The sequence below is a fragment of the Panicum virgatum genome, chromosome 2N (assembly GCF_016808335.1).
Source record: "Panicum virgatum strain AP13 chromosome 2N, P.virgatum_v5, whole genome shotgun sequence".
NCBI classification, from domain to species: Eukaryota; Viridiplantae; Streptophyta; class Magnoliopsida; order Poales; family Poaceae; genus Panicum; species Panicum virgatum.
Genome location: NC_053146.1, coordinates 64,389,170 through 64,402,885, shown reverse-complemented (window position 1 = coordinate 64,402,885; position 13,716 = coordinate 64,389,170). Strand labels below are relative to the sequence as shown.

At 49.0% G+C, this 13,716-nt stretch overlaps 3 protein-coding genes across 3 annotated transcripts; 2 read left to right on the top strand and 1 right to left on the bottom strand.

Annotated features, from left to right (window-relative positions):
- The first annotated feature begins 7,210 nt into the window (after positions 1-7,210).
- Positions 7,211-7,794, top strand: LOC120658643. Its single transcript, XM_039936914.1, has one exon. The coding sequence runs from the start codon at positions 7,346-7,348 to the stop codon at positions 7,610-7,612; it is 267 nt and encodes an 88-aa protein (XP_039792848.1). The 5' UTR covers positions 7,211-7,345; the 3' UTR covers positions 7,613-7,794.
- Positions 7,795-8,459: 665 nt separating this feature from the next.
- Positions 8,460-9,676, top strand: LOC120658637 (zinc finger SWIM domain-containing protein 7-like). The gene is made up of 4 exons (XM_039936909.1): positions 8,460-8,698; positions 8,807-8,912; positions 9,011-9,118; positions 9,267-9,676. Exons 1-4 carry the CDS (start codon positions 8,604-8,606, stop codon positions 9,366-9,368), a joined length of 411 nt encoding a protein of 136 aa, XP_039792843.1. The 5' UTR covers positions 8,460-8,603; the 3' UTR covers positions 9,369-9,676.
- Positions 9,677-11,107: 1,431 nt separating this feature from the next.
- LOC120658623 (zinc finger protein 7-like) lies at positions 11,108-12,119 on the bottom strand. Its single transcript, XM_039936895.1, has one exon. It carries the CDS (start codon positions 11,791-11,793, stop codon positions 11,257-11,259), a length of 537 nt encoding a protein of 178 aa, XP_039792829.1. The 5' UTR covers positions 11,794-12,119; the 3' UTR covers positions 11,108-11,256.
- Between the last annotated feature and the right edge of the window lie 1,597 nt (positions 12,120-13,716).

Here is a 13,716-nt window from a genome sequence, read left to right as displayed (position 1 = left end):
TCCACAGGGCGACGAAGGTGTAGGCTTAGGGTGCGGAACCAAGCTATGCAGCTACACAGACTTCGGATCGCTCAGGGAGAAAGCACCACTTCCCGGACCCGGCTCTTGGCGACCGTGGCGAGCGGTCTCCGCCGGAGCGGGCCACCGGAGTGGACTTGAGACAACCATGGCGAGCGGTCTCCGCCGGAGCGGGCCACCGGAGTGGACTTTGAGACGACCGTGGCGAGCGGTCTCCGCCGGAGCGGGCCACCGGAGTGGACTTGAGCGACCGTGGCGAGTGGTCTCCGCCGGAGCGGGCCACCGGAGTGGACTTTGAGACGACCGTGGCGAGCGGTCTCCGCCGGAGCGGGCCACCGGAGTGGACTTGGAGCGTTGCTGACGATCCCATGAATTACGTCACCGGGCCTTGCAGCAAGGTGTAGGAAACCAGGCCTTATACTAGAAAGGAGCCCGGGACCTCTAGGGACAGCAGACTCGGATACTAGGGGACTCGTAACAGGGTAGTGAAGTACGTAGGCTTAGGGTTCATTACCAGGCTAAGCTACGCAGAACTTCTCTACCCCAGGATACGAGCACCACTTCTCCTGAGCAGGTCCCTAGGGGTCCGAACTGCCTTCCAACTAGAAGGGGTGTCCCAACCTGACCACAAGCTAGCAACTCAATTTGGATTGTTAGCAACTAAAAGAAAAAACTCTGTGCAGAAGAAAGAAACATGCAAGTTGAACAAACAAGTGCTATTAGGTTAAAGTAAAGACAGGACTGAGGAAGCAAATCTCCTTTGTTGCTTGACTCGTGGTGTACATCAGAGGTCGGAATTACGAGGGCGGTCCTCTACCGCTCTGGACCACTTGCTGGTGTCACCTGTTTGTGCAATGATGCCAGAGGCCGGGTTTACAAGGGCGGACCTTTACCACTCTGGATCACACGTAGGCACCAAATCGTTACAAAGGAGAAACACACTCAATCCTATCTTAGTGATAACCTATAGCCGTCGCCCCGTAAGGCGTGCACGTTGCTGGTCGTAGTGGAGCTGCCATCTTGGGGGCTCTTCTGAGTCATTGGGGCGATGGCGCCCTGGACGTGCTTGTACAGCATCATCCAGCATCACCTCGGGTGCTCGGGGGACCACTACTTGCCTAAGAGCTGTCATATGCTTAGGTAGCATGAGACAAATTCTTTGGCTTTGAATGGGAGAGGCCCCCTGCCGTCGCCAGCTGCCGACGGAAGCCGGCCTGATGGCCGCTCATAGTGAGCTGAAGCCAGTTCGACGCCCTTGCGTAGCAGAAGGACCGGTACGAAGCGCGGAGAGGTGCGGTTGTTCGCCGGCTTGTCCTTGGTGCTAGCGCCAGGGCCCCCCGCGCTTGGTGGCGGGGCCCTGTCTGCAGCAGCACCAAGCACCTCGGGTGGTGCTAGCGACGATGCGACGACACGGCCAACTTCCTCCGGGATGGCCGTTGGCTCCAGGCTCCATGTTGAGAGAAAGCCTTGAGCCGACGCCATGCCACCGCAGATGAAGCGTGGCCGTTGCTTGAGAGAAAACCTTGAGTCGATGGAGGGGCGGCAGCGCCCAGCGGTGCCTCCGCTGTGCGCCGCCGCGCCGACTCTGGGGTGTCGCAGTGGCGACGCACAGTAGGCGCCGCTGCCGTGCACCACCGCACCGAGGGCGCTGGTGCCTCAACGCAGTGACATGCGGCGTAGGTGCCACCATGCCTCTCTTCATCTTCTCGCTGCTGTCGCAGAGGATGAGCTCAGCCTCGAAAGCTTGGAGATCTAGCCAATGCCTGCATCCTCCCCACGGATGGCGCCAAATGTCGTGGGCTTTTGGGGGTACCCACAGCCGGGTGGGGAACGCACCCGCCTTTTCCCCGAGGGGGAGTACTCGGGGAAGTGCTAAGCTATTAGGCCGATCTAGCTTCCGGGGCAAGAACGCAAGAACACACGGATTTAGAGTGGTTCGGGCCGCCGGAGCGTAATACCCTACATCCACTGTGTGGTGTATTGCACTAGGAATGAATGAGTCTATCCTCTGCCCCCAAGTCTCCCCTTGGACTTAAACCTTCCTCTAACGGGCGCCCCCCTTTTATAGATCAAGGGGTGCAGATACATCGGTCGTTGAGGCCCCGACAAGCGGGCCCAACGTGACTGTGTAGTATACTGCGCAGAGTACTTAAATGACTACAGTAGTTGTGAGTCTTTTCTCTGATATGTTTCCATGCCCTGCTGCCCCTCTGACTCAAGGGGGGTCTTCTCTTGTCCCGTCAGCAAGGTGCCCGTTGGGGGGACGTAGCTTGCGGTGTGGCCTGTTGAGGCTATTATGTAGGCGTCATAATGGATGAAGCCGAGCCGTCGTGTCCATCTGTCATGCCAGACTGACAGGCGCGGCGTGGGCGGCGCCAGCGGCTCCACCAGACGTCTTGGTAATACGCGATCAATAGTGTCCCTTGGTCGAAGAATCGCCTCTGCTTCTGCTATATCAATGTGGACGTCTACCGCAATGAATGCAGTGGTAGGTGATCCTTAGTATGGAGACCAAAGGGGCCTTACACACACGTCTGTGCTTGCAGACACGTGGCAGCTCCGGACCTCCCCTGGGCGGGGCGTCAATCCCTTCCCTTAGCGAGGGGTCCGGTTACTATACAGGGGTCCGGGACCCCATGGGGGTCCGGGACTCCGCGGGGGTCCGGACCTCCACAGGAGGCCCGGAGCCCCCAGCTGTTCAGGCTGAGCGCCTGCTTCTTCCGGTACATGTGGTGCTCCCAGACCTTTCCCAGCCGGGGGATGGGTCCGGGACCGTTGGGGGAACGGGGCTCCGGACTGCAGGGATCTGGCTGTTTGGACGTAGTCAAGGATAACCACGAGGCTCTTGCCTAGACACAGAAAGATGGGGTACCCCAGTTCTGGGGTACCGACATATACCAAGGAATAAAATAGAAGACGGAGAAATCAATAAAAATTGCTAGAGAAAATGGAAGATAAAGAAAAGAGTTAAAAACAACAGCAAAGATATATATATATATATATATATATATATATATATATATATATATATATATATATATATATATATATGGAACTATCTATCACCGAGATGACAAAACTCTAAAGTAGGCCAATTATGCATATGGGCTAAAAAGTAATAAATTGTACAGTAACCAAAGTGAGAAAAATAATAATAGGTTCGGTTAAATAAAAAATTTAAAATTTATATGCATTAACATAGCACGCGTATATATAAGTTTTGCATAACATTTATTTACCAAAGCCAGCAGGATGCCCCAACTTATTTTTAACATAACTTTTTTTGTTTAATCCATGATCATTTTTATTTCGCTCCCATGATGAGTCAGATCTAGATCTGCTAGATGCTACTTAAGTGCTCTAACAACTACACTAGATATATTTTTGTTAAATAATAATCAAAATATTGCAAGATACAAATCGAACTCCAACATCTAAGTTACAGATTGTTGGCAAACATAACTAACAAATACATATAAATATATTTCATAATTATAAAAAACTTTATATGAATACAAATATGTACAATATGCATCCATATTCAAGGTGACCCAAAATTGAATTCAATCCTCAAATTTAGATTTTGCAGGTTTAAGTACTAAAATATGCAACTATAATATAGAACAAAGCAACATAAAAAGTGAGATTGATATGAAGTCCTATGCATAGAAAGCTGCAGGTAGTATTCAACAAGAGCAAACGAGAGGTAAATAAATTACCAAATACATCTCTTATGTCAATATAAATATTTAAAAAATAAAAAAACTAGCTACTCGTGCTATTAGTGCAGGCCACCTTGCTAATTTAGTATACTTAGCCCGGTTACGCGGTCACGCTCCTTAATTGGGTGGGTGGGTGGTGGCTGTCTGTTTCTCGCCGCGTGCGATTGGATCGTAGCATCGAGCGCCCCTGCCTCCCTCGCCTGCCCAGTATCCTTCACCACCATGGACGTTAACCAAACTTGCTGCCGCGCCATCCGTACACCACCGCCGGTCGCTGTCCATTGGATGTCCGGCCCCGCCGCGACCGGCGATAGAAGCCTCAGCAACCCCAGAACCTTAAAGACTCCATCACCTCGACCACCACCCCGGCCACCAGTTATCTCGCTGGCGGTCGCTCCACCCATCTACCACCCCTGGCCACCCACTCCCCATTTCCTAGGTCGCTCCACCCATCTACCACCCCTGGCCACCCACTCCCCATTTCCTAGCTTGCCGGCGGCCGCTCCCTCCTCCCCTGGTTTGGGGAAGAAGATTAACAGTGGATCCACTGGCCCACTGCAGTGTTCTTCAACACTCTCATCGAAACAACAAAAGTGAGTGATGATCCGTCCGATAACAAGCCAAGCCGAACGACAAAGGGAAGCAGTTATTTCGGAGAACCTGAAACCCACCGTCTAGGCATTAGTACCGCCGGACCCGGACCCGGACCCTGGATGCCTGACCGAGATCAACCGTGGATGGCGCCTATATGGAGCAGAACGTTGATGCTGGTCAGCTGGTGTTTGGGTGCTGATGATCAGGGATCATTTTGGCAAGGCGCTGCTAACAGCTCGGCCAGCTCCCTATATCTGAGGCATGGTAGTACGGAGGAAGACAGGAAGTAGAGGCCTACGTGGCTACGTGCAGAGAACGGCTCCTCCCTGCCCCTGGAATGACTCCACATCATGATATCCTGGAGACAGATTGTGCTAGCTTACGAGTTACGACTGTCTAATACGGAGTATCTAGCTAGCCAAGCCAAGGTTAAAAAGGTCGGCCTGATGCTTTGTTTGTCCAGAAACTGGAGTTCGCCAAGAAGACCCCAAAGATTGCGTTCGTCCATGAAACGATAGAGCAGAATATGATTGCACGGAGCATGGTAAGGTAAGTTGCTAGCTAGCCTTGCCAAACGGTTGTACCTTGCAGAATGGCAAGGTATGTTTGTGTTGTGTTCAACAGCTGGTCGAGCAGGAATGTAAGACTTCTATAAGCCTCGTAAAGCTCCCTCTTTATTTAAAACCACACATACTGACACACAGCAAGTTTTTTTTCGAGAATACGCAGGAGACGTATCATATTGCATTAAGAAGAAAAGAAATGAGTATTTTTACAATGCGGGTCATAAAGGGCGCACGCACACCTCAACAAGCAAGAATAAGACTATACGGCACTACATTACAACCGAGAGGCTCGTGAAAAAGCAGCCCAGCCAGGAACAAAACTACTCGTCCTCAACTGGTGAGGCCAACCTACCCCCGCAAGCTTGCTTGCACCAACTCGAATCCAATTGCTTCCCTCTTCGAGAATTCCTTGAACAAGCTGACTCAAGCTCTGCTGGGTGACATTGAAGACCATGGCGTTGCGCTCTTTCCAAATCATCCAAGACACTAGCATTACAGCAGTGTTTAGCCCCTTCTTATATTCTTTCGACAGCCCTTGCCGCAGGAGGAGCCACCACTCCAAAAGGTTGAGGCCGGTAGGAGACGGTGAGTTTTGGATCCCAAGAACCAAGAGCAGGGTATGCCAAACCTGTCAGATAAAGCTGCAGGTGCAGAGCAAATGGTCAGCCGTCTCCTCTTGTTGGTCGCACAGCCGGCACGTTGTAGATGACGTCTCCTGTCCGAGGTCCGGATGCGATGTCTGACACACAGCAAGTGAGTACTGATCCTCATGGAGCATCATACTATTCAGCAGAGCGCTGCAACATGACTCGACAATCCAGATTCCCGTCCCCATGTCTGATGGCTCCGCTCCGCTCCGACAATGGAGACTCGGAGCAGTTGGAGAACCGCAGCAGCAAAAGCCCCGGCCCTGTCCCATGCCACCGGAAAGCTGAGCCACGGAGACAGTGTAGAGGCAGCCAAGGCACCGCCGCGGCCACGGTCACGGCCGCAGGGGCGGCAGCCGCGACGCGACAGTGCACGCACGCAGCACAGCACGCCGCTGCCGCCGCGCTTTCTCCGGTCCGGCCAGAGGAGAGAAAAAGAAGCCCCCCGGCGCTGCACGCAGCGGCAGCGCGCATAGGCTTTGGTGCCTCGAGGCCTTCCTTTCTCCTCGTGGAAAGCTGTGTCCCCTGTTTCCCGGGCCATTTTCACCTGCTCCATTTACTTAATCATAATCACACCGCCATCTTCCGCTAACCTCCGATTCTCGCTAACTAACCTCCCCACCTAAAAGCATCTCGAGAGAAAGGAACCCAGCACGACACCCAATTTGAAACCACACCAGAGATGGCTCATTTTTTGCAGATTAAGTGGTTTCTGAATATTCGGCCTGCAAAGGGGGCGGAGCGGGGTGCTCCTGATGCTGATCCGCTGCCCCATTTCATCAAAGACAGGGTCAAGTGTCAACCCGCCCCTCCTTCCATTTGGCCAGAGATGATCCGTGGAGCACCACGGATTGAACCTCCCTAGCTAGCTGGCTAGTCTAGCAAGTCATAGTGCACATGCAAAAACAAAACTTAACAGAGCGGGAGGGCTAATGGTTGATTAACTCTCAGCACTAGTGACCTCTTTGATGCATGCATATACTTGCTCAATGATTAAACAACAGAGAAATTGCAAGGAGCAGGAATGGCTCACGGAACCAGGCTGCGGCAAGAAGCATTTAAGAGTGGAGGTTCGACCCTAGGGTCTCCGGGGGTCAATAGGATAATGACCCTGCCGCTCCTCTTTTTCTTAGGGTCAGTCCGCTTTGATCAATCGGCTGATTCGAGGAGCGGGGCGACGTTGGAAAAGGTTTGACCCGGTCCCCTTGCAGCCCGACTGAATATTGCATAAGCTACACAATGATAGAGCCGGGGGGAACTTTCAGCTACACAGCATGTCTCCCTTTTGAATTGCTGCTGTTCCTGTTGCAAATGATTCAGAGTTTGCTAAGCATTGTTGATTTTAGATTCCCATGGTAGAAAAGGTTCACTTTGCGAATGATTGCGTGCCAGCAGCCCCTACCTTGTTAGGCCACAAAAGGCCTTTTCAACTTTTAATTCAGCTTTGACTCTCGCATGCATGTCCCATTGTTCTGTTACATTAGGACAGCAGGGCTGTTTGGTTTCACGCCTAAGGCGCCACAGCCTAACCTTAGGCGTGCCAAACATTTTTAGGTAGGTGTTTGGTGTTCTCCTAACGTTAGGCTGTCACATTTTTTTAGACGCGAATACAGGAGTCCGTCACACAAAAATTCGCCGCAGGTGCGGCGCTTGATTCGGACGCCACACATGTGGCAAACTGCTAACCTTAGGCGTGGCGTCTTAGGTAAGAAACCAAACACGCCCTGAAACACAAGAAGCTCCTCTCAAGCACAGGTAGAGTACAGAGACTGTCCACTCTCCCACTCTACCCTACTCCATGCACGAGATGGGCAGTCAAAGGCTCCTGCTTCTCCTGGCTCTGCTCCTTCTGACGATGCTCGCGGCGGTGGTCGCCGGAGAAGGCGACGGCGTTTCTGCAACCGGCACGGACGGAGCGAATGCCACCACCGGCGCGGGGCCACCGGCCGGCGGGACGCTCGACGTGCGGGCGAGGAAGTGGTGGCGGTTCCCGGCGACGGAAGGCCTCGTCACGGGCAGCGAGCGGAGGGTGCCCAACTCGTCGGACCCCCTCCACAACCGCTGAGGCGCTGATGCCATTGGTGCATGCATTCCTTCGTGCTGCTTCAACTTCTGTTGGTAGTTACTTCTGGTCTGATGCTTTTAGGCTGCATAATGTGGCTTAGTGTTCAGAGTTCAGAGAATTGAATTGCTTATACAAGTAAGTGTAGCTGATTTTGGTTTGGCTGGTTTGACAGCTCGAGAGCTTTGTTGTAACCACAAATTCATCGGCAGTTTGCGCCATGTGTATATAAGTTTCCTTCGATTTGTCTATGGTTGAATCATCTGAAGTGAGTGCAGTTCATAGAGGAGTTCAGGATGATTGATTGTATCATCTGAATTCTGAAGTGTGTGCAGTTCGTAGATGAGATCAGGATGATTAATTGTATCATCTGAAGTAAGTGCAGTTCATAGATGAGATCAAGATGATTGATTGTATCATCTGAAGTAAGGGGTGTGTTTAGTTTGTGAAAAAGTTTGAGTTTTAGTACCGTAGCACATTTCGTTGTTACTTGACAAATAATATCTAATTATAAACTAATTAGATTTAAAAGATTCATCTCATGCTAATCAGTTAGACTATATAATTGGATTCGATGTGACGGGTACTGCAGAAAATTTTTCACCAACTAAATAGGGCCTAAGTGCAGTTCATAGAGGAGTTCAGGATGCTTGATTTTATCAGGCGCATTTCAATTCTACAGTTCTTCTATTAATGCAAGGAGCTTGGAAAGTCTGCAACTCTGCACAGTGCATGTTCCGTACATTTTTTTCTTATCCAGGTCATTTCTGCTAAATTTAATACGGCTCGTCGCACAAAAAAAATTGGAGAAAAGGCAAACGGGGCCGGGACCCACTTGTTAGCCTCACTACGCAACCCCGGTCCGGTGGCCGGGTTCCTCCTCCACTCTCGCTGCGTCAAAACGTCGAACAGCTCGCGCGCGCGACGCAGCCACCACAACCCCACCCCACTTGCCGTTAACCAGCAGCAGTCGTCGCCGACTCGCCGCCGTCCAATGTCCGCCGCCACCAGCATCTCCCTCGCCGTCGCCGACGCCATCTGGGATGAGATCAAGTCCGCGGGCCGCGCATCCGACGAGCACCTATCCATGTAAGTAACACCGAACCGCCCTCGCTGCCTCCCCGTCTCGCGCGATGTTGTACCCGCGGTCCCGCGCATGCTTCACTCGGATCATTGACGTGATCGCGCTCTCCGCAGCCTCGAGACGCTGTTCGGCAAGAACATGCTTCGCTCCTGCAAGATCGTCGACGAGCGCGGCGTCCGCCGCGTCACCGGCGCGCCCAGCGGCCGCTCGCTCTTCCTGGTGGGCGGCTCCCCCGTCGTTTGATCCCTTCGGATATCTCGTGCTCCAACCAAACCAGCGAGGAGCCACTTGACCTTTGGCTTGTGTTTCGACTGCAGGTGATGGGGGAGTCGAAGAGGAAGGAGGAGTACCTCTGTTTCCCAGAGCACCTCTGCACCTGCTGCTCCTTCTTCTACGACATTGTAGGGCGCGGCGAGCAGCTCTGCGTAAGTGTCCTTTCTGCAGCTACTGTGTCATGAACAACAAAGTTGTGCAAATTATGGAATGGTTCGATGGATTAGCATTCGTCAGTTGTTAGCTCGTGGCTGCTGAAGTAATAGTTGAAATATTTTGATATCATTTTCGTATTTGCAGTGTAAGCACCAATTAGCGGCGCGGCTTGCAGAGGCTGTAGGTGAACACCAAGAGATGGAAGTAACAGATGAGGAGCTCGCACAAATGCTTGCAAAACTCTGAGAGTGTGAAAGTTTGAATTCTTCAGAATGCACAAAACACTTATGAAATGTTTCTTACTTTCGTCTCCTTGCCCAGTAACACTGATGCAAAGTATTTATGCATCCAGACTACAATAGGAAGATGGCGTGCCAGAAAACTCGATGGAGTCGGCATTGCATCATCATCCTTTTTTAGTTTATATTGAACAAATAACTTATAAGAATGTGGCCTGATGTATGCATAGTCATGTGAACTACTTGATGAATTTAGATGAGCATAATGTGTTCGGTGTTCACTTGCTATTGAGTTAGCTTCATGTGCTTCTTTTATCTATTGCCTTCTTTTGATAATATATTGTTCTTTCCCTCGTTTCTATGATGCCTTATTGTAGCAATGCTTGAGTAACAGTGGAAAGAAGATACTATATCACAGGGTGAAGTGTGGTTGAAAAATCCAAGATTTATCCAACCTGAAGATGTTGGCACATATGCCTCTTCATGAATACATATATTTCACAGTAAAATATAGTTAATTTAATTCTGCAAGAGAGCATCAGAATGACAACTAGAGCATTGGAAATAGTGAATACCTTTGTTTTTAGTGTCTTGAGAATTGAAATCCTAAGTTTACTCATAATTAATATTTTGAAAATAGTTCCAGTGGCCTATGATGCTTGTTTACAGTGTTGATTTTGATGCTTGTTTCAAACTGATTTGAGGTTTGTCTATGATAGAAGAATATACTGAATTGCATAAGCTCTGCATAAGCTCAGAACATTGTGATCAGCTAATTTTTTTATTTGTCAGTAAAATTTAAAATCGTATACAACCAGGGGATGCTTCCCAGAGGACTGTAACTTGCTTCCATAAAATTTGTTTCTGTTCCCACACGCAATGTCTTTGCTGATACATGCGGTGTAACCACTGGAAGGACTGCAGTGAAAATATTGCAATTCAATTGTTTGTTTTGTTTTGCTCTTTTACTCATGATACAACCTGGTGACTTTCCAAATATTTCTCATGGCATCTCACTTATCACATATTTACCCTTAGCTCACTTTCTTCTTATGCTTTCACTAGAGAATTCTAGTGCTAAGCACTTCCTTTTCAACTGAAAAAGAATGTGTTCTTGTTCTTTCCATGTATACTTTACTTCATTGATATGTCAAGGTGTTATCACTCTTTTTCATATTCTTTCGCATTACTTTGATGGATTCATTGGTAGCTGCACTTTGATGATACAATTTTGGTCATATCAATTGGCTACAATATATGTTTTTGTAGATGCTAGCTGCTTTGTTAGATATTTGCAAGACTAATATGATAAGCCAAATAGTATTGCATGATAGGCTTGAAGTCTCAAACAATCATGACAATTAAATATTTTCCAGCATATAAATATTAATTATTGCTAAAGAGGCAAATTTCTTGCAGATGGTTTATCTCTTATAACAGTGTTTGCCAATGAAACAAATGTATGAATGTGAACTGGACTAAAAAAAATAACCTATTTACCACAAAGATGCAGAGTGCAAGCTAAGGTGACTTACTTTTTGGTTTGGTCTGTGTCTCTACAGAAACAGAAATATCAATTTATCATGACAAAAAATCCATAAAGATGTGACTTGGGCTTGACTGAGTTGATTAGATCTTTAACCAGTTTTAAGTATGCAGCTGCAGATTGGTTGAAACTGATCCAATATAACCAGGTTCATATGGCCTATGGGACAGCATGATGCAAGAAACTACAGAGCAGATAAATGTGCAGTTGCTGAATGTGCACAGGGGCAGGTTTAAAATTTTCATTCTCACTGTACACTTTATACTTGTTCACCCAACAGAAATTGTTAAAAAAGATTGCACTTCTCAGAAAATGCTTATATATAATGGCCTATCTGTGAATAACAAATTTACAAGCGCAAGGTCAGGTCAAGATTTTTCTCTGTTTGCGTCTTGGACTCCTGTGAACTTGCTGTGAAGCTCCCCGGCCATACCAACCCTCCAGCTTCTTCAATTGCAAAAGGCATCCAGGCACTCATCTGGCCTCCTTCAAATCTTGCTACGACAACAGCAGCTCTATCACCATGCTCCTTCAGAACTGTGGAGTGGGAGTTCACTCTCAAAGGTTGGAGAATGGAAGCAGCTGGAGGGAGGCCCATCATCATTTGAAACCTGTGTGACTTCCTTGCTGCACACCTCTCCCTCTTGTGTGCATTCTGGTGTCCACCAAGGGCCTGCGAGCTGAAGAACTTTCTCATGCAGTAGTTGCAGGAGAAAGTCCTATGTGGAGTGGCCGCCGATTTGACCTCCGGAGGCTTAGCTTCTTCACCTTTTGGCGCATCAAGACCCAACTTCAGCCATGGTACTGAGGTATTATCATTGGCCTGGCCACCTTCATCAACTTGGTTTGCTGACTTCTGCTCTCCCACCCTAGGTACTCTCTCCATTCCTCCCTTTGTTGGAAGTAAATGAGGAGAGGGTTGCTCAGGGTTTGTGCTATCGTGGTTCGCTCTGCTTTGCTATAAAAAGAAGCTGGGGTCTGCAGGTGGCAATAATTCAACGAAGAAGGCAAGTTATTGGTACTTTGAAGTGGACCAGGATATGCTAGTTTGCAGTAGTGGCAAACATGTTGGTTCTTGTAATTCTGCAAGACGATATGCCTGTCATGTATAGTGACCGGCTACAACAAACTTCAGTTTCATGTCCAGCTCATTCCTGATCAGATCTGCACCTGCTTTGGATAGCAGCGTTATACATTTCTATCAGGTACAGTCCTATAACCCCATACAGGGCCACGATTGGTTAGTTTTCCTATTTTGTGTGCTTGTCATCTCAGGATGCTTGCACTTTGAATTGTCCTTTTCTAGAGAAGTATTGGAGTATATGCTGAAAAAGAAGTCTTCTAAGTTCCCTCTTTTTGTGTGAGGAAGTCTTCTAAGTTCCCTTTTTTTGTGTGAGGAAGTCTTCTAAGCTCTAACTAGCAAAGTAAAAATTACCAATAAAAATAATACTTGACCTACAAATTACTCATATTCCTTGGAATGGCAATGTTTTCGTCTAGGTGGACTGATGACTGAAACCAGTTCTTTCCAGGGTCATTTGTTTAGCTGACAAATAGCATGCTTTACTGAGACGTGCTATGATCAATCAGTGCTTCGCTACTCATCTTTGAGCTTATCCTTAACACTCTCTGTCTCTTCAGGCTCAGGCACGGACGCTTGGCAATGGCATTATTCAACACTAAAGCCTAGCTCAGCCTCCTCAAGCTACATCACCACATCGGTGGCTTTCAAATGACTTCAGGTGAGTGACTGAGTGCAGCTACCACTCCTCCCGCTAGCCAAAGCCTACACGCCATTAGCACTGGACAATCTCCGGGCTAAAGAACAGAGGCTTTCCGCTGAGAAGCGAGTGGATGATGCACTCACAGCGCAAATGATTGTGCTTTTTCCCTGTGCAGCGATATGGGTGTCTGCTCTTACCTGCCCTGGTGGTATATGCGGCTGGATTTGGGGGAGGGCGAGACAGCCAGAACTGTATTCTGATGATGGGGAACCCTACGGGAAATAGACACCTGCTGCTCTCTTTTGGACTAGTCAGAGAAGAAAAAATCCTGATGCTGATATGGTGTTAGTGGAATGGTAACTCCGGGCGGCGGCTTGATCCGGAGGTGGCGGCGATCGAGCAGAGCAGGCCTTGGTCTATCGGCGATCGCTGTAGGCAGGTGACGCCTGCCATGTCGCTTTGTTGATTGCTATCATAAGCAGCTTTCACTTCTTGTCTTCCTTCGTGTTACAGTTGCGCAGTGTTGAGGTGAGGTTGATTGATCGATCGCCAGTGGTGAACTCAAGTGGGCTGGGGGTTTGTTCCTTGTGCTCTTTGGCGTGGCATCGTCTTGGGTGGGCGACACCTTTGGCAGGGAACAGATTCTGGCGCGGGAAGCCAGGAAGAATGGGGGTACTTGTACTGGGATCCTTGTGATTCTTCCAAGCAGATCCCATCTTCTATGATTTCCATTCGGATTTGCGGTCACAATCTATGATCATGATCTGCGTATTATGCTCTTGCAATATATGTCTTGGAGCCCCTCGAAACTCGAATTATTTGGTCCTTCAAAAAGGAAACTCGAATTATTTGCTGGAGAACCCTGTACTATCCTGGCCAACAGTGTGTGTATGATCCTGAGCTGTGTGTATAATATAAGTGTATATAAATCCCGTGCTGAAATTGCTGGGTGGACGACGATTCCGGACAGAAACGACAAACGAGATCCTACAAGCACAGAGGCGAAGCGGGGCAGAAATGGTGAGGACTGTTGCGGAGGAGTTGGCCCATGGGCTGCGCAGGGAACAAAGAAGGCGGGCCGCTAC

Excerpts from the sequence above, each read along its gene's own strand:
- LOC120658637 (XM_039936909.1), top strand. The coding sequence starts at position 8,604 with ATGTCCGCCGCCACCAGCATCTCCCTCGCCGTCGCCGACGCCATCTGG. Across the intron at positions 8,699-8,806 it reads TCCGACGAGCACCTATCCAT|CCTCGAGACGCTGTTCGGCA; the intron begins GTAAGTAACACC and ends CGCTCTCCGCAG. Across the intron at positions 9,119-9,266 it reads GGCGCGGCGAGCAGCTCTGC|TGTAAGCACCAATTAGCGGC; the intron begins GTAAGTGTCCTT and ends TCGTATTTGCAG.
- LOC120658643 (XM_039936914.1), top strand. The coding sequence starts at position 7,346 with ATGCACGAGATGGGCAGTCAAAGGCTCCTGCTTCTCCTGGCTCTGCTC.
- LOC120658623 (XM_039936895.1), bottom strand. The coding sequence starts at position 11,793 with ATGGAGAGAGTACCTAGGGTGGGAGAGCAGAAGTCAGCAAACCAAGTT.